The 21,296-nt window shown below is 33.5% G+C and overlaps 1 protein-coding gene across 1 annotated transcript; it reads left to right on the top strand.

The window, feature by feature from the left end:
- Positions 1 to 902: 902 nt before the first annotated feature.
- On the top strand, positions 903 to 20,858 carry LOC133326155 (protein scarlet). Its single transcript, XM_061534834.1, has 7 exons — positions 903 to 1,252; positions 10,933 to 10,982; positions 11,127 to 11,263; positions 15,647 to 16,612; positions 16,691 to 16,932; positions 20,307 to 20,407; positions 20,682 to 20,858. Exons 1-7 carry the CDS (start codon positions 903 to 905, stop codon positions 20,855 to 20,857), a joined length of 2,022 nt encoding a protein of 673 aa, XP_061390818.1. The 3' UTR covers position 20,858.
- Positions 20,859 to 21,296: the final 438 nt, after the last annotated feature.

Raw genomic sequence — 21,296 nt, 5'->3', positions numbered from 1 at the left:
CATCATCCTAAACATCATATGGTGGATAATACTCCCCCTCCCAGTTGTGTCAGGAAGGATCTGATACTCTGGATCAAATTGTCGGAATAGCATTCATACTGATGCAGTTGCCGAAGCGCTAAACGAATACTGAGTGAATGCCGACGGACCCTGACAAATTAGAGTAGTTTTGACCCATTTACTAATATCAATATTAGTGCATGCTTTAGGGTTTTGAGATTTTGGGTAAAATTTCCTAAAATTCATCTCATGCCAACAAAAATTATCAATATCAGTCCAAAGTTGAGAATTGTTTGGGCTTCGGGAAAAATTCTCAATAAAATTTGCTGGAATTCCGTAGTTCTGGATGTATGCACTCATGGTATAGCAAACGGAATGACAAACGGAATATGCACTTATGAGGGAGGGTATAAAAATTACATTTCTGTATGGCCCGTATATTGTTAACAATAATAATAAGGTAAGACAATGTTAGCCGCGAGAGCTATTAAATTTAGAAATGTACATTGGAGGCTCAAAATGTATATCTTTTAGTGGGTTTGTAGGGTATACAATTGTAGTAACTACCCATCTATTTACCTTTAACAAAACATTGAACTACAACATATCACAAACAAATAGAGATACTTAGAGCTAGGCCACAAATGTCTAACCATCTTATCTTTAGGATCCACATTCACACACACTGACACATCTTTCCAGCAGAAATAGAAGACAAGAAGATGAAAAAGAAAAAAAACAACAATACGCTCTGTGTCATTTTAGTTACTGCAATGACAATGCTCAACAGTTTCTCGCCAGCCATTAAACCGATAAGTTCGTCCGACGCTTACTTGCCCAACGCGACTAGTTAGCAAAAGTGTATCAGATTACTCTTTTTTCTAAACTAAATAGTCGGCGATATGAGTAATGAGGAAAGTTTAATAGAAATGGAAGATCCTCGACAGCTAGGCGTTGCTGCTACGGGTGGTGGCGCCAAACTTGAGATGAGTGTTATAAATGGGAACGGCAACGGTAGCGGCAGTTCTAATGCCGTCTCGAAACGTAACAGTTCGGAGCGTAGTCTACCCTTACGCAGTTACAGTAAATGGTCACCCACGGAACAGGGGGCGACAATAGTTTGGCGCGATTTGTGTGTTTATACAGCCGGTGAAAATGGCTCCTCGGCCAGTTTGTATAACATGAAGCGAATTATAAATAATTCGACGGGTGCTGTACAGCCGGGCAACTTAATGGCATTGATGGGCTCAAGGTGTGTCTTTTCGTTTGTGTCTCTGAGTGTGTGTGTTTAATGAAATTTATTGCAATGAAGCTGCAAAAATGCTTAGTTTGATGGAAACTTTTTGTGGTGAAATTCAAAAACTAAAGATATTTGCCATACAAAATGTTGTTGTTGGTTTTCTATTAAAAAAAAAATAATAATAATAAATAACTGGTCAGTGTTATGGATAAAATTTCGTTAATAAATTGTTAAATAATCTTATTATCTTATATCATTTTTATACCATAATTGTGTAATTTCATATACAGCTTTTCTAAGATATTATGGAGTTTTTTTTTGAAAATTTTAGATTTTGATGTCTTATCATTTGTGTTTATATTCTCACAAAATGTCAATATTTTTAAAAAGGTGAAGCCGCCTCATTACAATTAAGTAAATGTAATTAAAACTGAAGAGTTTGTTTTGCCAATTTTTTTTCAATATTGGCCTTAAAACTAATTTGCCTGAAGAGTGTGCGACCTTCATGTTAGGTGTCTTATGTATAATTTTTCCAAATGTTGTTTGCATCTACCCTTAAATAATGATGTCATTTGGATGCGGAAACAGAAATCACATTGTATTCTAATTTATTTGGAAAAAGTGCGAAATTTGATCAAAATATAAAATTTGCGGTTTAAACATAAAATAGAAGCGTTTACATAAAATAGAAGCATTTTTTATAAATAAATATCGAATTTACAAACATCGTTTCTTTTTTAACTAATAGTGAAATTCGATGTAGAATAAGATTGTCTTTGACGGACTACTCATGAGATCTAGTCTTATTGAAGATGTTGACACATTTTTACAAGGTGTTTAATATTTTTGGAATTTTTTGTCCTAAATTGACGTCTATATATAGTGGAAAAAAATGGCACAAACTCGGAATAAGATGGGTTTTAACCATAGAATGAGTTTTCATATTTTTAAGATTTGTGACGTTTAGGCAGAATATTCTGACCTGTTGCTATTCCGTTTTGAATGAGTTTTCAAGACCTCTTCAGAGAGACAAAAATATTCCTCACATTTATATTATGAATATTGACAATGGCAAGGATTTCAAGATATCTAAGAAATCCGAATATTTTCAAATGTCTTGGAAATGGGAAATATTGCCATGCCTTTTTAGGTTACCTCCCGACGTAAACTTTCAAAATGCCTATACGCGTGATTTATATTTTTAGTCCCTTTTTTGGAATTTCCCGATAAATATTTTTGTGTTGCACAGTGTTATCGGTAATGACTCTTAACTTTATGAATGATCGCAGGCGGTCGCAAAATTCTGGAACATATCATGCAGTCGATTGATCATTAAAATATACTCTGGAATTGCTTGGTACTAGGTTTTGAAACTCAAATGTTCTATTATACACTATATCTTAAATATATTAGTTTTAAATTCCAATTTTTATACCCTACACAACTATGTTGTCAGGGTATTATTGCATTGTGCAGCCCAAGAGTTTGTAACGCCGCGAAATATTGGTCCTAGACCCACCTTTAAGTATACTGATCGTTATATCTCGACTAGCTGAGTCGATCTAGACATGTGTGTCCGTCCGTCCGTCTGTCCATTATAATTTGTAAACACGATACAGGCCACAGTTATGGACCAATCTTCACGAAATTTTGCATGTAAGATGGGTTCTGGCCAATGGATACCCCTATTGTTTTTGGTAATGATCGGTTGAGGTTTGGGGATGAAATGGACCAAATACTTAATTTTTGTCTGATTTTCGGGTCGCTCCAGAGGCCGCAATTATGGACCAAACACCGCGAAATTTTACATGGACAAGGGGATCGGGCCAAAGAATAAACATGCATGTTTTGATAAAGATCGGTCAATATTTAGCGGGTCAAATATTTACAGGTGATTACGTATTCAGATATTATTTAGTAAGCCATTATCACACTAGTGGGTGGAAATATAGCGCTGATCGCTTTGAAGTGTTCCATTAGGCTCCAGTTATGGCCAAGGACAACGCCTATAATTTTTGGTGATAATCAGATAAAAATTTTTGGATGGAGTGGACCGAAAACTTCAATTTTTTGTATTTTATCTAGTCGATATATAGGCCACAATTATAAGCCGAACATCACAACAGTACCCACGATGAAGGGAGTATGGACAAGTAATTAGAAGGGTTTTACCGGATATTAGTAAAATTCGGAAAATATGTCAGTGTAAGGAAGAGGTGCTGTTGATCTCTTATTGGTCAAAAGGGTGCAAATATCACGAAATATTGCCGAGGCTAGAAATACACATCCGCAGAACGTAAGAGTTCTGTGGTAGTTGTGTAGGGTATCGTATGGCCGGCCCCGTCCGACTATACTGCTCCGCTCACTGGTTTTACTAATAATTTTAACTTTCATTATAAGCATCAGTTCCATATGTTTAATTGACCGTCATTTCATGCTAATATCTTATAAGCTTCTCAATGTTATATAACATTTGTTAAATAATATTCCAAAAATATGCAATTTTGACTTTAACCTCGTGACATTTGTAAACCATGACTCACATTGTTATAATATTTCACTGGCTCAAAGTCCCAACTTTGTACATCTAGTAAACCATTTGGTACCTTCTCCATAAAAAAGTCAACATTTTAAAAACTTGTAAATTGTATATGAAACGAATATAGTATCCGATTTGATCCATACTTACTTACCAGACCAATATTAAATCCGAAGATGGAACCTATAGAGCAACTTCTCCGGACAGGAGAAGACGGCCAACTCTTTGATAGAAATCAAAGTGTTCAAAGTGAATATAAATATTAAGGTCTGTCCGTAGTTTAAACTTGACAGACCTTAATATTTATACTATAGTCTAACAATCGGCTACATAGGTCCATTAATTCTTGTACGTGCCCTACAAACTGGACTTCCAAATTTGAAAAATTACATGTTTAATAAAAAAAATTTTCTAAATCATTAGACCTCCGCAAACCAAAATATCAGGATATTTGTTTACCAGAGTGTCGGCAACACGGACTGACACTTTTTTGCGATATGCAATTGTGTCATATTGATTTTTTTTTCATTTTAACACATATTTTAATTATCAGAAATTCCATAAGAATAGTTTGAATTGATTTTCACAACAATCAACCTCTATTGTGTAAATCTTTAAATGCTTCGACTGTTGTTGGAACAGTCACAATTAATTCGTTTATTCATATCAACTTATACTGAATCGGACCGTAACTGCGATCGTCATATCTTGGCTAGCTGGGTGATATTGTCTATTACACTCGAGTAATGGCAGGGAATGAAAAATTAATATGAAAGCCCTTGGCGAGAATAAAAAAGCAAAGAAGGGAAAATTCGACATAGCTCAAAAGTTTTAGTTATGGCGTGATGACTTTTTTGCTCGCAACTCTAAAGATCATGAAAAAAGCTGTATATCTTTGTTTGAGACTATTAATTCTGGGTTATTTTTCAGATGTATTGTCTTCAATCAAATCGAATGAGGAATAGTTTTGTAAAAAACCCTTCCTTATGTAGAGTCGTTGTGCTCAGAAAACCATATATCGACGAACAGTCAACGTAAACGTAATACAACTTATTCGCGTGAGGCTGTTCCGGACCTCTAATTTTTTGGTACCTGTTTTAATCAACCAACCATGTGATTAGCAATATTGTTACCTTTCAAATGATATACATATAAGTTTCAGGCCGTTTGACTGACTTGCCGCAAACAAAAATATTACACCCTTTTCTTGATGAACAACAGGTTTACCAACAAAAGTGCATCAGGTCATACCTTTGGTGAATTAAATATTCACCTATGTGCGACGTACATAGATATTTCCCTTATTTAAAAATCCAACGCAATTATTTTGCATTTTCATTAACTCCAATATTGAATTTCATTTATATTACGATTCGAACAGTTTCGTGTCATTATATCGATTGTAATCAATATTTTTCTTTTACATCGCATGCTTCTCAATTGAGTTCATCTACATTGTGCTACGTTGCTGTCAGTAGTCAGCAGTCATTCATGCCTTGATTACTTCGACGAATGCAAGAAAATTCATTGATAATTACATAGAGGGGAAATTCTATTGCAGTAGTTGCAGTAGTTGAGAGACGAAGCTTGCTGGAGGATTGTAGTATATTGATGACTTAAAATATACCATTATAATCATGAGAGACTGATGTGAAATGAAGTGTAAAGATTTAACATAGTATTGAAGAATATGTACATATATACATATATTTATTTATATATTAACATTGTTGCAATGTTTGACAAGAAATATGAGCACAGGCACAAGAAGATGCACAAATCACTGAAAAATGTGCATTGTGACACAGTTTCCAAACCAAGCTAGAAGACTAGTTTGGCTGTCTAGTTCATTGAAGAATATTTTTAAGTCACTGACTAGGGCGAATATTCATACAAAACCGTTGTATGATATTTAATTAAATAAGCAGTAATAGTATTTAAAAAAACAGAGCTTTAAAATTAAATTATAAAAAAACAACAATAAAACTCTATTAAGTTGTTATAACCTCCACCACAAGGTGGTGTGTATATTAAATTTGTCATTCCGTTTGCAACAAATCGAAATATTCACCTCAATGTCCATCCGATTGACATCATTGATAGAACTCGCAATATTTTAGATAGAGTTTTGAAATTTTAAACATGCTTTTTAGGCTGGTCTCCATATTCAATATTCGGGATTTTGAAGCTTTTATATATGCTGCAACTTGATAATTATCAATATTGGGTCAAAAGCGTCATTTGGTGTCGCCGACAGTTATATACTCTCAGCCTATGGTTTGCGGATGTCTTCGGCATTACACACCGGTTTCATTATTCGGTTTATATAAGGCATATGGGAAATTACAAAATTCTTTTAAAATTCCATTAAAAAAATGTTGAAAAATTTTTTTCCGAGCACATTTATGATTTTTGGTACATAGGTTAAGAAAAATATGCTGATTCGAAATCTGTTCGCGTTCACAAATTCAAATATAAATTAAATGGATTCCTATTCGTTGTAATTCGCGAATTTCTTCACAAATACTTAAACACTATTGTTTTCTTTGCATACTAGTCAAATCACACTGAAATACGGTTTAATAGTCGCGAAAAACAAATAGAAACATGAAGATATCGGAAAATAAAATAAATTAATTTTTGAATTAAAACAAAATTTTTTTTTTTTTGAATTTTCATTTTTTTAGTATGGTTAAGAGGATACGGGTTTGCCTTAATCTTCTAAAATATACGACGCTTTCTTCTGCAAATTCTTTTAGATGATTGTTAAATATCGGTAGATTCATCTGGTAAGAGTTTCGACGTCATTAATGGCTAAATATATTGCACTTGCAATACATAAAAATGATCAATATTGAAAAGCTTGCAATTCGCGAATTAGTTGAAATCAGTTGATGCGCATGCGATTTTCGAATAAACCGAATCAATGTCTTTCATTAGTTATTAATTTTTCGATGTTTAATTTAGCGGTCAAAGTGTGCCACTCGATGCACTTTACTATGCAAAAACCCTAAAAATGGCTAAAAATCACGCAACGTGCGTACGATTTTTATGCGCATCCGATTTCAGTAATCTCCTATGAAAATACACAAAAGGACACCTATTTTAAAAGGATCGGTTAAGAACCGCGGATGTGCCTCCACAATCAATTTTGGATAAAATACGCATATTATTCGCGTATCGATGTATTTTTGACCTATTTCCACACAGATTCGCGAATTTGACAATACAAGCATAAATGCATGTAAAATTAATTCGAAGAAAACCGCGATTATTTACGCGAATTTGTCAAAATAAGTTTTTGCAGTTTTTCCCACATTCAAGGAACCCATATCCGCCGTTTTATTGGACGGAATTGAACATGGATGGGCTCATTAGATCCGGCACGTAAAAAAACTAAAATCACGCGGGGCTCCACGGAATTTGAATGGACTTTCTTAATTTTAGACTCAAAAAATATGTTTTTTATAAAAATTTACGCACCAAATTTTCGTCTTTGGAACCCAATTCCAAAGAAGCTACAGTGAGCACATTCATGAGATATACACTAAACGAAGCAGAATCACGAGTTCTACAATCCTATAATTAGTTTAGTCCATTATCTGGATGCGCATCCTAATTATAAAAAAAATTCAAAAAACATCGAAAATCCGGCTTCAAATTGTCAGCATGCTTTTTGGGTGGATGCAGTGATTATATCGAAAAATCATACATTAGAACCATATTGTCCATGGGGTATTCTGCAACTTAGTCACTGATCACATGTGCGTGCGTTGAGTAGTTTAGCCACAAATCAAGAAGGAACACAAAAAACTCGTTGGCTTCAACACATTTTCACCCATTTATTTACATTACCACCATCACATTACCACATCATTATTACCAATATTTTAAGATTTTGACAAGAACACTTCATTTTATAGAAATGAATTTAAATTAATATTGCATATAATTCATATTTCGCGAGTTATAACCTTGCAAACCTCAGCTTCAAGGAATTTAAAAGATTTTTGTAATTTCCCATATATACATATATTTTTTTATATATTAACATTGTTGCAATGTTTGACAAGAAATATGAGCATAGGCACAAGAATATGCACAAATCACTGAACAATGTGCATTGTGACACAGTTTCCAAACCAAGCTAGAAGACTAGTTTGACTGTCTAGTTCATTGAAGAAAATATATATGGGCAATATTGCAAATTTTTTAACATAGCTGAAGCGGAGGTTCACCCCTTTATAACTCGGGAACTACTTAAGTATATGAAAAAAGTGAATAGTTTTGGGTTAATTGATCTGTCGTTGCAAACTGTTCATGATATTGACCTCCAAACTTTATTTTGGTGGAAGCTGTGTCTACTTTAATGTAAAAAAATGTGTAAAAGCAGTTTGAGGCGAACCAGTTTTTTTATGTTCTCTATCGATTTGTGACTAAGACACTCATTGCACGGTCTTCGTGTCAAAATAAAACTAGAAGCCAACAAAATGAGGACTACGCCCCTTATGTATCATTTTTCAACATTTTAACTGCATCTACCTTTAAATGATGCTGACATTTTGAAGCTCGATTTTGAGTGCTTTTTTAATTTTACTTCTAGCTTTAATATGCAAACAGGAATTTATAAAATTCGATTATATGATTATTGTAGTCGCGAATCTGTGTAATTTGATATGTACTTTGTGTATGTAGTATGCATAGCTTCAGAGTAATACTCATCCGAAGGTGCGAATTTTGTGCGATCAAATTTCTAAAAAACCTTTTTTTCGGGCCAAATTTTTAGATCTGTCAACTGAATGATATGGGTACCCGCGATCAATAAGGTTTTTTACGTTTCGGATGATATAAAATCTTCTTCGTGAAAATCCATCTACTACAACGGCGGGAACTGGCCTTTCAAAAACACGAAATTTGGTGGATTTATTTGCGTTTTCTGTGTATCATTTCCGCTTCAATAAATGACCTCATACGGATTTAGACATTTTCGAAAAGAGAACTTTAAAAACTTCAGCCGAAAGAGAGATGTACGCAATTTATCTGAAAAATAGATTGTGCTGGCACATCCATGGTTCTTAATGGACCACATTGAAATGGTATAGATCGATGTATTTTTTAGGGTGCACACCGAAATCGGATGCGTGTTAATGGCATTTAGATTTTTCGGAAATTATTCGCGTTTTACGATTTTTTGGGTACTTCAATGTAACGTGCGGCACATCTTAGCCGTCAAATGAAATTTCGCAAAATATATATGGATTGGAAGATAAACTTCAGTACTTCCTGGAAACCGCATGCGCATCAAATGATTTTGAGAATTACGCGATTTACACGCAATTTAAAATGTATATTTCATAATATTATTTTATTTTAGGATTTATTCCTATTTATAGCATTCTAAGATTTATCGGAAGGGTCTTCATATAATCCGCAAAGCGTATACTTATACACAAAAAGTGATTATTATTATATATGTCAATTTTTCGTCGAAATTCGGGTAAAATAGCAGAATAACCCCAACATTTTTTTCTGAAATTTCTTGTATACAATTAAAAAAATAAATATGATGACATAATTTTTTCGAACCAAAAACAAATATTTTTCCTCAATATCTTGTTTTGTTGTCGCTTTGATTTAGAAACCGCTACACGGACTTGTGTGATTTTGATATCATTTGATTCACCATCGTGTTTAGATTATGCAGATATTTTTAAATTATTTTTTAGGTGTGTGTATGTCATTAATATATTGAAAATATTGATGTAATCTGCTATATATTTTTTATTTTTCTCATATTTCTCGAACATGTGCAACTTTATCGCGATTATTATAATATATTTATATTCTTATCTTACGGAGGAAGATATATATCAACGTTTTTGGTCAATATAATAAACGGCGTAATTTTAAGATTTTTTCTTATGCCCAAAATTAAAACCTCGATAACTTTTGCGCGCATCAACCAAAAATTTGATCGCGAACGGTTTCCTGATATTGGGCAATATTTCATGATATTTGCACCATTTTGACCGACTAGAGGTAAAAAAATGTTACTAATATTCAGTACAGCTCTTCTAATTACTTTTCCGGATTCCCTTCACCATGGGTTGTGTTGTGATGTTCGGCTTTCATTTGTGACCTAAAAATCGACTCAAAAAATACGTTTTCGGTCCACTTCATCCCAATATTATTATCTGATCACCGCCGAAAATTATAAACGTTGTCCGTTGTCCGGACGGACGGACACACATGTAGAGATCGACTCAGCTACTCGATACTTAAAGTTGGGTCTAGACCAATATTTCGCGGCGTTACAAACTCATGGGGCTGCACAATGATATAATACCCTGACAATATAGTTGTGTAGGGTATAATTAGAAATATGACTGCACGGGACTACCTTGTATAATTATGTCATAGATATAGGGGTCAGTGTTGACTCTTTTTGGTAGAGAGATGTCAATGAGAACAGTCAATTCAGTTGGAAAATATATTCCGTATTTACTATATACTGCAGCGAGTTGATACGGCAAACTAGCATGAGTAAGGTTATAGTCTATAATTAAGGACTACAAAAGAATTCTTCTTTTATAAAGAGATACACAGATTAAGTAACTTTTAATAAAAAGTCACGGATCTATATTCGCACCTTTTAATATTCTATGTAAAACCATTCAAAAATATATCTCCGCCACATACTTAATTTTGGTTATAGCTGACGTGCAATCTTCCAACAATATAACAATATTAACATCTAATATAAATACTTTTTAATGTTTAAATAACATTTATTTGTCGTATGAAAATTCTAATTATTTAACTAAGGAAACATAAAGAGACACAGATAAAGTTTATGTTCTTTCTTTGGTGGGTGTTTATATCCACATTATCAAAGTCTAAATTTTGGTGATGAAAATGAAAACATAAATAAAAAAATTATTACCATACCCATACAAAGGTATTTGATGTACATGTAGATAAGAAGATAAAAATAATACCCATTTCACAAGATTATGTTATACGTATGCACATACTCGTATGTATATATTCATATATATGTATGTTTTGGGAAAGATGCACTAAACTGAATTGAATATTATATGTATGTCTCTATATGTATTTAAGCATTTCTTTATTTTATTATGATTTTCAGTGGTTCGGGTAAAACAACACTGATGTCTGTGCTTGCATATCGTCAACCAGGTAAATAAACTCACGACTATTCTATTCTATCGCTTGAGATAAGATAACGGGATAATTAAAAAGGCATAAAAAACAAAACTCGAAAAATAGTAACATTTCGCTATAATGATGATGGCAACTTTCACATCCAATAAATCTTTTCAGCTGGTACGGTAGTTCAAGGCGATATTCTTATCAATGGTCGACGAATTGGTCCATTTATGCATCGTATTAGCGGTTTTGTTTATCAGGATGATCTTTTCAATGGTTACTTAACCGTGATGGAGCATATGAATTTTATGGTAAGTACTTGTAAATGGAGAAGGAATCAAAAAATATATTGTAAGACCATCGAATATATTGTAACGCGTTTGAGGATGATTTTGTATATTCTTTGTCATAATACTCAAGTATTTTTAGTATACGTGCGCAACTACGTTATGCTATGCTCAATTTTGTACTTTGTGCAAAATTTCATGTCAATCTGTCAAACATGAGGAGTTTGATGCAATATTTACTTAAAATCTTGCGAAAATATATATGGAAGCTATATCCAAATATGAAGCGATTTCAACGAAACTTGTCACGGGTAAGGTTATACTAATTTCAGTACGTTTCGTTCATATCAGCCTATTAGTTCCTCGGTGTGTTAATTACTTAAAATCAATCGAAAATATATAAGGGAGCTATATCTAAATCTCAAACGATTTTTACGAAACTTGGCACACATCATTCTGGACTAAATTCAGTACGTTATGCAAAATTTCGCACAAATCGAAGGATATATAGGGAATTTGGAGCACCATTTACATGAAATTGGACGAAAGTAGATATAGAAGCTATATCTAAATCTGGATGGATTTTTACGAAACTTGGCATATATCATTCTAGGCTCAATTCAGTACGTTACGCCAAAATTCGTGCAAATCACCACAGTGTGGTGAAGGGTAGAAAAATATTCCTCATTCGATTTGACTGAAGACATGCAAAGACATATCACAAAAAATAATCTGAATCTGAAAATGGGATTTTTAGACCGATTCCTTTTAGTACCTGTCCCATAAAGGTTCAAAGTTTTTGAATATGTGTATTTATAATACGCAGCTTATTGAGTATTCGATTTGAACTCAACTTAGCACAATGTAATATTTTTACCAAATCTAGATCATGTCCTAATGAATAGTGGACCGATATGCTGCATGGTCCACTCCTTCAGGTAAATCCCCAAAGGGTTTAAAACTATTAAAATGGTAAATATAGATCCTTTCCGTAAATCGTTGTTGAGTCTTTTGTCTGCACGTTTAGGTATAGCCCCCATATAAGGTTACACCCCAATTTTCTATATTTTGGTGTTATTGAGCGCGCTTTTCAACCGAATTTGCCAAAAACTGGTACAAGGATTTCTTATTGGGTATCAAATTTGTCCACAAAAAATTATATGTATCGGTCCACTTTTTCTGGTAGCCCTTTCCAATTTTCGGTGCCTTCCAATTTTCGGTATTTTGGGGTTCTAACACATGCTTAGAACCCCAAAATACCGAAAATGAATGAATGACCGAATTCGCTAAAATTTAGTACATTGTGTTCTTATTGGGTACCAAATAATCCGCAAAATCCACTAAAAATTATAAATATAGGTCTTTTTTCTGGTAAAGATACCCCCAAATTTCCGTATTTAGGCTTCTTCGAGTGCATTTTTCAACCGAATTAGCTGTAATTTGGCAATTTGCGTTTTTATTGGGAACCAAAACTCTTTAATAAAAATTATATATATAGGTCCACTTTTTCTGGTAGCCCCAATAAAACGGTACCCCCGAATTTTCGGTATTTTTAGGGGTTTAAGCGCGTTTCCAACCGAACCGCTGTAATTTGGTGTTTTGTAGTCGCCCCGTTTTAGGGTAGTCCCCATACAACTACCCTTTTTATTAAAATAGTTAATTGAACAAGTCCAGAATGTCCTCCTAGTATGAGGGTTAGGGGACCCCCTAAAAGTTAACTTATAACATAACTTTAAACATTTATATGTGTCAAATTGGCTCACAATAAATATAATGGATGAAGCTGGATTTCTTCATTGAAGCTCTTCGAAGTCGAGTAGTTCCATTTGTATATACAGGTTATTTTCTGAAAGTAGTATAATAAAAAAAAATTATTGGAGAACCGTAGGTACCTCCAAGGTCCAAATTCTTAATGGCTGTATTTTATAGGACTATATTTGGTTTCAATTATTTTGCCATGCAAATATGGTAATAATTTTTATAGTAAATAAGAATCATTTTTGTGAATATTTCCCATACATAATTATGCTAGATTTCATACAAAGGGTACAAAAAAGAATCCAAATCTGCCCTATTGACATGTAATACCAGAATGGTATCTGTATTATTATACCCTTCACCACACTGTGGTACAAGGTATTATGTCTTTGTGTATATGTTTGTAACATGCAAAAGGAAACGATATAGTTCCTTTTGGTTCCTTTTGAGAATATGCATAGATTCACTTTTTAAGTCGATTTACGCATGCCCGTCCGTCTGTCCATATTAAATTGTAAACAAAGTACATATCGCATTTTGATTCGAATTGGATGAAATTGGGGACAGCTCATTTATTTGAGCCAAGGACAAACCATATTGAAATTGGTAAAAATCGGTTCAGATTTAGATATAGGTCCCATATATATTTTAGTCCAACTTAAGGTAAATGGTGCACCAAAGTACATATATATCATTCGATTTGCATGAAATTTGGCACAGCGTACTAAATTACGTCTAGAGCGTATTAAGTTTGTGGAAATTGGTTCAGATTTAGATATAGCTCCCAAATATATTTTCGTCCGATTTTAGGTAAATAGTGCACCAAAGTCCCTTTATATCCTTCGATTTGCACGAAATTTGGCACAGCGTACTGAATTAAGTCTAGAACAATGTGTGTTAAATTTCGTGAAAATCGGTTCAGATTTCGAATAGCTTTATATATATTTTCGTCCGATTTTATGTAAATTGTAACTAGACCTCGGATTTTTGCATATTTTTATGCTTTATCCGATTGGACTCAAATTTTGTATTTAGGCGTTTCATGCTTTATTTGATCGATATTTCGAGTCATGTTAAAAATATGCAAAATATATGCATAAAATATGCAAAATTTGCAAAATATGCAAGGTCGATTTGCGGTAAATATGCAAAATATATGCAAAATATAGGGAAAAATATGCAAAAATTTACAAAATCTGCAAATATGCAAAATATACAGAATATGCAAAATATAGGCAAAAATATGCAGAATATGCAAAATTTGCAAAAATATGCAGAATATGCAAAAATATACAAAATATGCAAAATATAGGCAAAACTATGCAGAATATGCAAAAATATGCTAAATATGCAAAAATATGCAAGGTCGATATGCGATAAATATGCAAAATATAGGCAAAAATATGCACAGTATGCTAGGTCGCAATATTAAAGATAGAACTTTGAAATTTTACACATATATTATTAAATGAAATGGGATATATCGGTCCACGTTTTAGTATATCCCCATATAACTGTTCATATACGTTTGCATGTTTTATACATATATTTAGCAAATTTTTCATAATGCCCCAAATATCTAACAGTTGAACCATGAAACGCATACATACAAAATTTGATTTCTATAGCTTAAAAATAATGACAGCACACAAATTCGAGGCGTATTTTATAAAAATTTAAAAAAAATTACCATGATTAAAATGATTGCATATGTGAAATTTGTTGCTCATTTTGTACATATTTTGCATATTTTTGCCTATATTTTGCATATTTTTGCATATTTTGAATATATTTTGCATATTTTTGCAAATTTTGCATATTTTGCATATTCTGCATATTTTTGGCTATATTTTGCATATTTTTCCATATTTTTGCATATTTTGCATATATTTTGGATATTTTTTCATATTTTGAATATTTTTGCATATTTTGCATACTTTGCATATTTTGCATATATTTTGCATATTTTTTCATATTTTGCATATTTTTGCTTATTTTGCATATTTTTGCATATTTTTGCTTATTTTGCATATTTTACATATTTTTGCATATATTTAGCATACCGTGCATATTTATTGCATATCGACTTAGCATACCGTGCATATTGTTTTGCAAATTTGGTTATTTTTGCATATTTTTTGCATATCTCGTGCATATGCATTATATGCAAATATGCAAAAAATTAAAAAATATGAACCCTTTAAATAATTTTATATCCTTTGAAACGAATTTGTGTCCAATCAGAATTTCGATATCTTCATTATTAAAAAATATGAAAAATCCGAGGTCTAATTATATCCCATATTCCCTATAAATCTTTCGATTTGCTCGAAATTTGGCAAGCGGGAAAATCGGTTCAGATTTCGAAGTTATGCGTACTCATATCGAAGTTATGCGTTGTGTTGCCCAAGAGTATGTGATGCTATGACTAGCTGAAACGGTCTAGTTATGTGTGTCCGCCCTCAAGCCTGTCCGCTATAAATAGCAATCAAAATGCACATTAAATACAATCATGAGTAAACCATCTATAATTATAATCCCAAAATTCGCAATTACAGTGCGTTAATTTTGAAGAATACTTTCTATTGCGTTCCCAACATACTGTAACTATTATATAATTATCTCTAATAATGTTTTGCATACTTTTAGGCACATTTACGTTTAGATCGCCGTGTCAGCAAACAAGAACGCAAAATGATTATACAAGATCTATTGGAGCGAACTGGCCTTATGGGTGCCGCAAATTCACGAATTGGTTCCGGAGATGATGAAAAAGTCTTATCCGGTGGAGAACGCAAACGTCTGGCCTTTGCTGTGGAGTTGCTCAATAATCCAGTTATTTTATTTTGTGATGAACCCACCACCGGCCTTGATTCCTATAGTGCTCAACAATTGGTACAAACTTTATATGATTTAGCTAAAAAAGGAACCACCATTCTTTGCACCATACATCAGCCCTCATCACAGCTTTTCGATATGTTCAACAATGTTCTCTTGCTAGCCGATGGTAGAGTGGCTTTTACCGGGTCACCGCAAAATGCATTGGATTTCTTTGCCGAAAATGGCTATACCTGCCCGGAGGCATATAATCCGGCAGATTTTCTTATTGGTGTTTTGGCCACAGATCCCGGCTATGAACAAGCTTCACAGAGATCGGCTCAATACATGTGTGATTTATTCGCGGTGAGTTCGGCGGCCAAACAAAGGGATATGTTGGTGAATTTGGAGATACACATGGCCGAGACGGGTGAATATCCATTCGATACAGAGGTTGATAATTTCCGATCGGCATTATGGTATAAGAAAATTCTAGTTATCTGGTACAGATATACCCTCAGCTTGCTAAGAGATCCAAAACTGCAATGGATGAGATTTTTGCAGAAAATGGCCATGGCCATTATAATTGGCCTATGTTTTGCTGGCACCACACAACTGGATCAAATGGGTGTGCAGGCCGTGCAGGGAGCGCTTTTTGTCATGATTTCGGAAAATACTTTTCATCCCATGTATACGGTGCTAAATGTTTTTCCACAAGGTTTTCCATTGTTTATGCGAGAGAAACGAGCTGGCCTATATTCAACGGCAGAATATTACATAGCCACAATAGGGGCCATGGTGAGTATGATTGTTAAGTTGGGCGGCCATTTTACATAAAGTGATTTTATTTTTTGCTTTGTTTTCTGTTTTTTTTAGTTACCCGGCATGATTCTGGAACCACTTCTGTTTGTGGTAATTTGCTATTTTGTGGCCGGTTTGCGTCCAACATTTTTTGCATTCTTGATAACGGCCATTTCTGTTATCCTGGTGATGAATGTTGCCACGGCATGTGGTTGCTTCTTTTCGACAGCATTTAATTCATTGCCATTTGCCATGGCATATTTGGTTCCAATCGATTACATCATAATGATAACATCTGGCATTTTCATTCAAATAAGGTATGTGTGAAATCGACATTGTCCCTGGTATGGTATGGTATTTGTGGGTTGTGATTTGAGGGAGTATAATTTTGTGTGAAAATGGAAATATCATTCACATGTTAAAGTGCTTTCACCACACCACACTGTTGAACAGGATATTATGTATGAGTACCTTTGTTTGTAACGTTGAAAAGGAAAAGCGGTAGGGCCATGGTTACTTTTGAGGGCATGCATAGAACAGAACTGAGAATAGAATCACTGTATAAGTCGTTTTATGAATGTGCGCCCATCTGTCTGTGTGTTAGCGTATTTTTAAAAGGTCACAATTATGTTCCAATTGCGCTGAATACTACTCCGATTGTACAATTGGTTCATATTTAGAATAAAAAAGATCACAAAGAATCTGTATTAAGTTTTGTTAAAAAAATAAATAGGCAAGGCCATTTGAAATGTTGGCAGCAGTGCTTGGCGAGTGTACCATGAGCAGAACACATTTTCTATTATCGAGGAAATGTCAATGACGGTGCTCGTTCTGGTAGCCGAAGCTCGTCAACAACCGATGAAAACATTGGGGAAATGAAGAAAATGATTTTGGACAATCATCGAATCACTATCAGAGAGGTTGCTGATGATTTTGGCTTATCGTTCGGCTCATGCCTAGGTAGTGGATTATGGATTTCGATTTTTCAAAAGTAAAGGTATTTGTATACCACAACTACACAACTATGTTTTAAGGGTATAGTGTGGCCCCACGATTTTGTAACTCCGCGAAATATTGGCGATAGACCCACCTTTTAGTATAGCGATCGTCATATCTCGACTAGCTGAGTTGATCTAGGATGTGGATCCATCTGTCCGTTAGAATTTGTAAACACAGTACAGTTATAGACCAATCGCCAATAAATTTTGCATGTAGGACGGTTGTGTCCAAAAAAGATCAGTTAATATTTAGGGAATGAAATGGTACAAAAGCTTTATTTTTGTCTGTCGTTCTGATCGCCCTAGAGGCCACAATAACTACTCAAACATCACGAAATTGTTTCGGTGAAAGGGGTCTGACCATGGAATAAGCATGGCACTTTTTTGATAATTGGTTAATATTTATTTTTGATAATTGGTTTCAAATGGACCCAGGCTTTTGTGGGAAAAATTACAAAATATTTCTTTTATGACGTATATATTTACTACTAAATGACATAGGCCGGAGTATAACGAAGAGGAGTGGTTGACCTTGAAATTAATGCCAATTATAGTGATGTATTTATGTATGTATTTATTTGGGAGTTATAATTAAATATTTAAAGGTGTATACTTATTCTTATTATTTAGTAACTCTGATCACTATGACATTTAAAATGAAGTTCCAGTTAGGGCCAAGTACAACATCGATTGTTTTTGGTAGTGATCAGATGATATTAGGAGTTGCATCTTTAATATGAAAGATTCCTGAATGGAATCTACGAATTGGCTGTTACAGTACATATTGGCTGTTACAGTATCGGAACCATAAACACCATTCAAAATATTAGCCGCTTGGCTTGCATTTTCGTCTTTGTCAAAGAAACACTGTAAAATGTACTGAATTTTTGTTTGATTGATATTTTACGAGAAATCTATCAGTACAGTCATCTGCCGAAAAAATAATGGATTTATTTTTCCCCCAACCTAATATTTGCGGGATGTCTGTCTAGTGGTTACAATAATAAGCCGAACATCATAAATTTTTCACGAGGAAAGATATCTGACCAACGAGGAAAGAGATCAAATGAACCGTAAATGTTCACAACGGGAAAATACGATAGGATATGAAGGAACAGTTATTGACCTCTAACCTCTAACTAAAATATTACAATTTTCATATGAATATTGGATTAACAAATTAAAAAATGCTGACAATCTTTAGAAAGTATCAGAAGGAGTAGATCAACGAGTTTCATCTTCGAACATAATCTAGGTAAGGTATACATATAACGATGAGAAAAGTTCGGATGAAATTTTATAATTAATTCGCTTTATAAGAGATGTAATTATACCCTTCACCACACTGAGGTACAGGGTTTTGTGTCTTTGTGCATATGTTTGTAAGAGAATTTGCACAGAATGTGCATAGAATCACTTTCTGAATCGATTTATGCATGTCCGGTCGTCCATCTGTCCATGTTAAATTGTAAACAAAGTACAGGTCGCATGTATCATCCGATTTGGAAGAAATTTGGCACAGCTCATTTATTTGGGCCAAGGACGAACCCTATTGAAATTGGGAAAAATCGGTTCAGATTTAGATATAGGTCCCATATATATTTTCGTCCGATTTTAAGTAAGTGTTGCACGAAAGACCCAAAGTTAGATTGACACCAAATTTTTTGTGTACTGAATTATGTCTAAATTAACGTATGCGAAAATTTGTTAAAATCGGTTCAGAGTTAAATATAACTCCCATATATATTTTCGTCCGATTTTATGTAAATGGGGCACCAATGATCCCATGTTACGCTGATTGACAAAAAGTTTTGCACAACTTAGTGTCAAGTTTTTTGAGATCGGTTCAGATTTATATATAGCTCCCATATATAGTTTCGTCCGATTTCATATTGCCTCAAAAATTTTAACAAAGCACTTTGATGAAATCGGATATTGTGTTCGCATTATATGAGATATACAAGTTTTTAAAGAAGAAAGAAAGAATGGGTCCATAAGTCCCATCTTTTAATAGATAGGCACCAAACGTCTGCATGTCCACTACTTGTTCATATCTACGGTTTCAAACCTTAACGTGTCCCTAGATCAATTAAAATAGTCATTCATTTGGAAGATTTTCTTAAAGGATTTCGTATGTGGTAATTTCATCCTGGTTGATAAAAAAGTTCCATCCAATTTTAGGTTTTTATATCGCTTATATCGAATAAAGACACATATTTTTGGAAATTAATCATTTTTAATGTTATCCCTTTACTTGCAATAATTGTTCAATATTCGAATAAAATCTTTCTCCATAATTTTTCACAACTCTATAACAATTTATTAAATTTTATTGAAATTTCAGACAAATTGAAAATTATATGGATTTATTTCTAGTAGCTACATCTACATGTCTCAACAGAAGGACTATAAAGCATTATAGTCCTTCTGCAGATTATATACAGAACAAATTTTAATATTGTAATACGTTTAACCTGATATAAATTCATTTTCTCACTCCTTACTCCATGTACTTTATCATACTGGTACATTATATTAAATATAATCGTACATTATATTAAATGTATCATGTTATGTATGTACATGACATACATAATATGACAAATTTAATAATATGAAAGTTAACCCTTTGTCCTTGTAATGTATATGTGTATGTGAATTTATTATGATTTTTTTTTGTTTGTTTATTGCAGCACCTTGCCTTGGGCATTTTATTGGACACAATTTCTCTCTTGGATGCTGTATGCAAATGAGGCAATGACCATAGCACAATGGTCGGGTATACAAAATATAAGTAAGTCTAGTCAAGTGTGCAATATTAATAGCCCAAAAAAACCATTTCACTTTTCCAAAAAAAAGAAAAAAAACAAAACGTTCATTAAACACTTTCAACTATATGTACAAACTTCAAATATATTCTCTTACATACACACTTAGCCTTGTGCTATTTTAAGCTTTCATGGCGGCACCTGCATCTGCAAACCTTTTGATATGTTTAACCTCTACACTTTTTGATAAATATTCATTAATCGGTGACCTTGCAAACGGGTTGTTTCATTTCATTTCAGCCTGTTTCGAGGAAAGCGAGAATCTGCCCTGTTTCCATACCGGCACTGATGTCCTGAACAAATACAGCTTTGACGAGAAAAACCTTTACGTTAATCTGTTGGCAATGGTTGGAATTTACTTTGGCTTTCATGTGCTGGGTTATTATTGCCTTTGTCGTAGAGCGCGTAAAATATAAAACCCAAAAATCGTCAAAAATTAATGCAGCTTTTTTTACACATGTGTAGATTTATTAAATAAATTTCGAAAATTGTGTGTTCTCTTCGTATTCAGATTGATTTGTATTAAAATGTAGAACGATATAAAGTTGTTGATGATTTTTTTCTTTTATATTTATCACTTGCATTTTTTTTTTTTGATAGATAAAATTGGGTATTATTTTGGGAAATGATTAAATATTTAAATAAATGAAATCGCAGTACTACTGAATACCAAATTACAGTCAATTCAACACTCCTTGACAAATCGCCATCAATACAATACACGCCTTTCCAGTCTCAATTCAGTCCGTTATCCAAGATTTCGTGCCAAATCACTAATGCACAAAATAGTACGATTGCGGTGATGACTGAACACGTATTCTCTTTTTTATTCTTTTCGTCAGTCTCACACACTTA

This window comes from Musca vetustissima, unplaced genomic scaffold, assembly GCF_032173495.1.
Source record: "Musca vetustissima isolate MV318-11 ecotype Yass unplaced genomic scaffold, APGP_CSIRO_Mvet_v1 utg41848, whole genome shotgun sequence".
NCBI lineage: Eukaryota > Metazoa > Arthropoda > Insecta > Diptera > Muscidae > Musca > Musca vetustissima.
This window is presented reverse-complemented; position numbering and strand designations above follow the sequence as displayed.

Excerpts from the sequence above, each read along its gene's own strand:
- LOC133326155 (XM_061534834.1), top strand. The coding sequence starts at position 903 with ATGAGTAATGAGGAAAGTTTAATAGAAATGGAAGATCCTCGACAGCTA. Across the intron at positions 11,264-15,646 it reads TGGAGCATATGAATTTTATG|GCACATTTACGTTTAGATCG; the intron begins GTAAGTACTTGT and ends GCATACTTTTAG. Across the intron at positions 20,408-20,681 it reads GTCGGGTATACAAAATATAA|CCTGTTTCGAGGAAAGCGAG; the intron begins GTAAGTCTAGTC and ends ATTTCATTTCAG.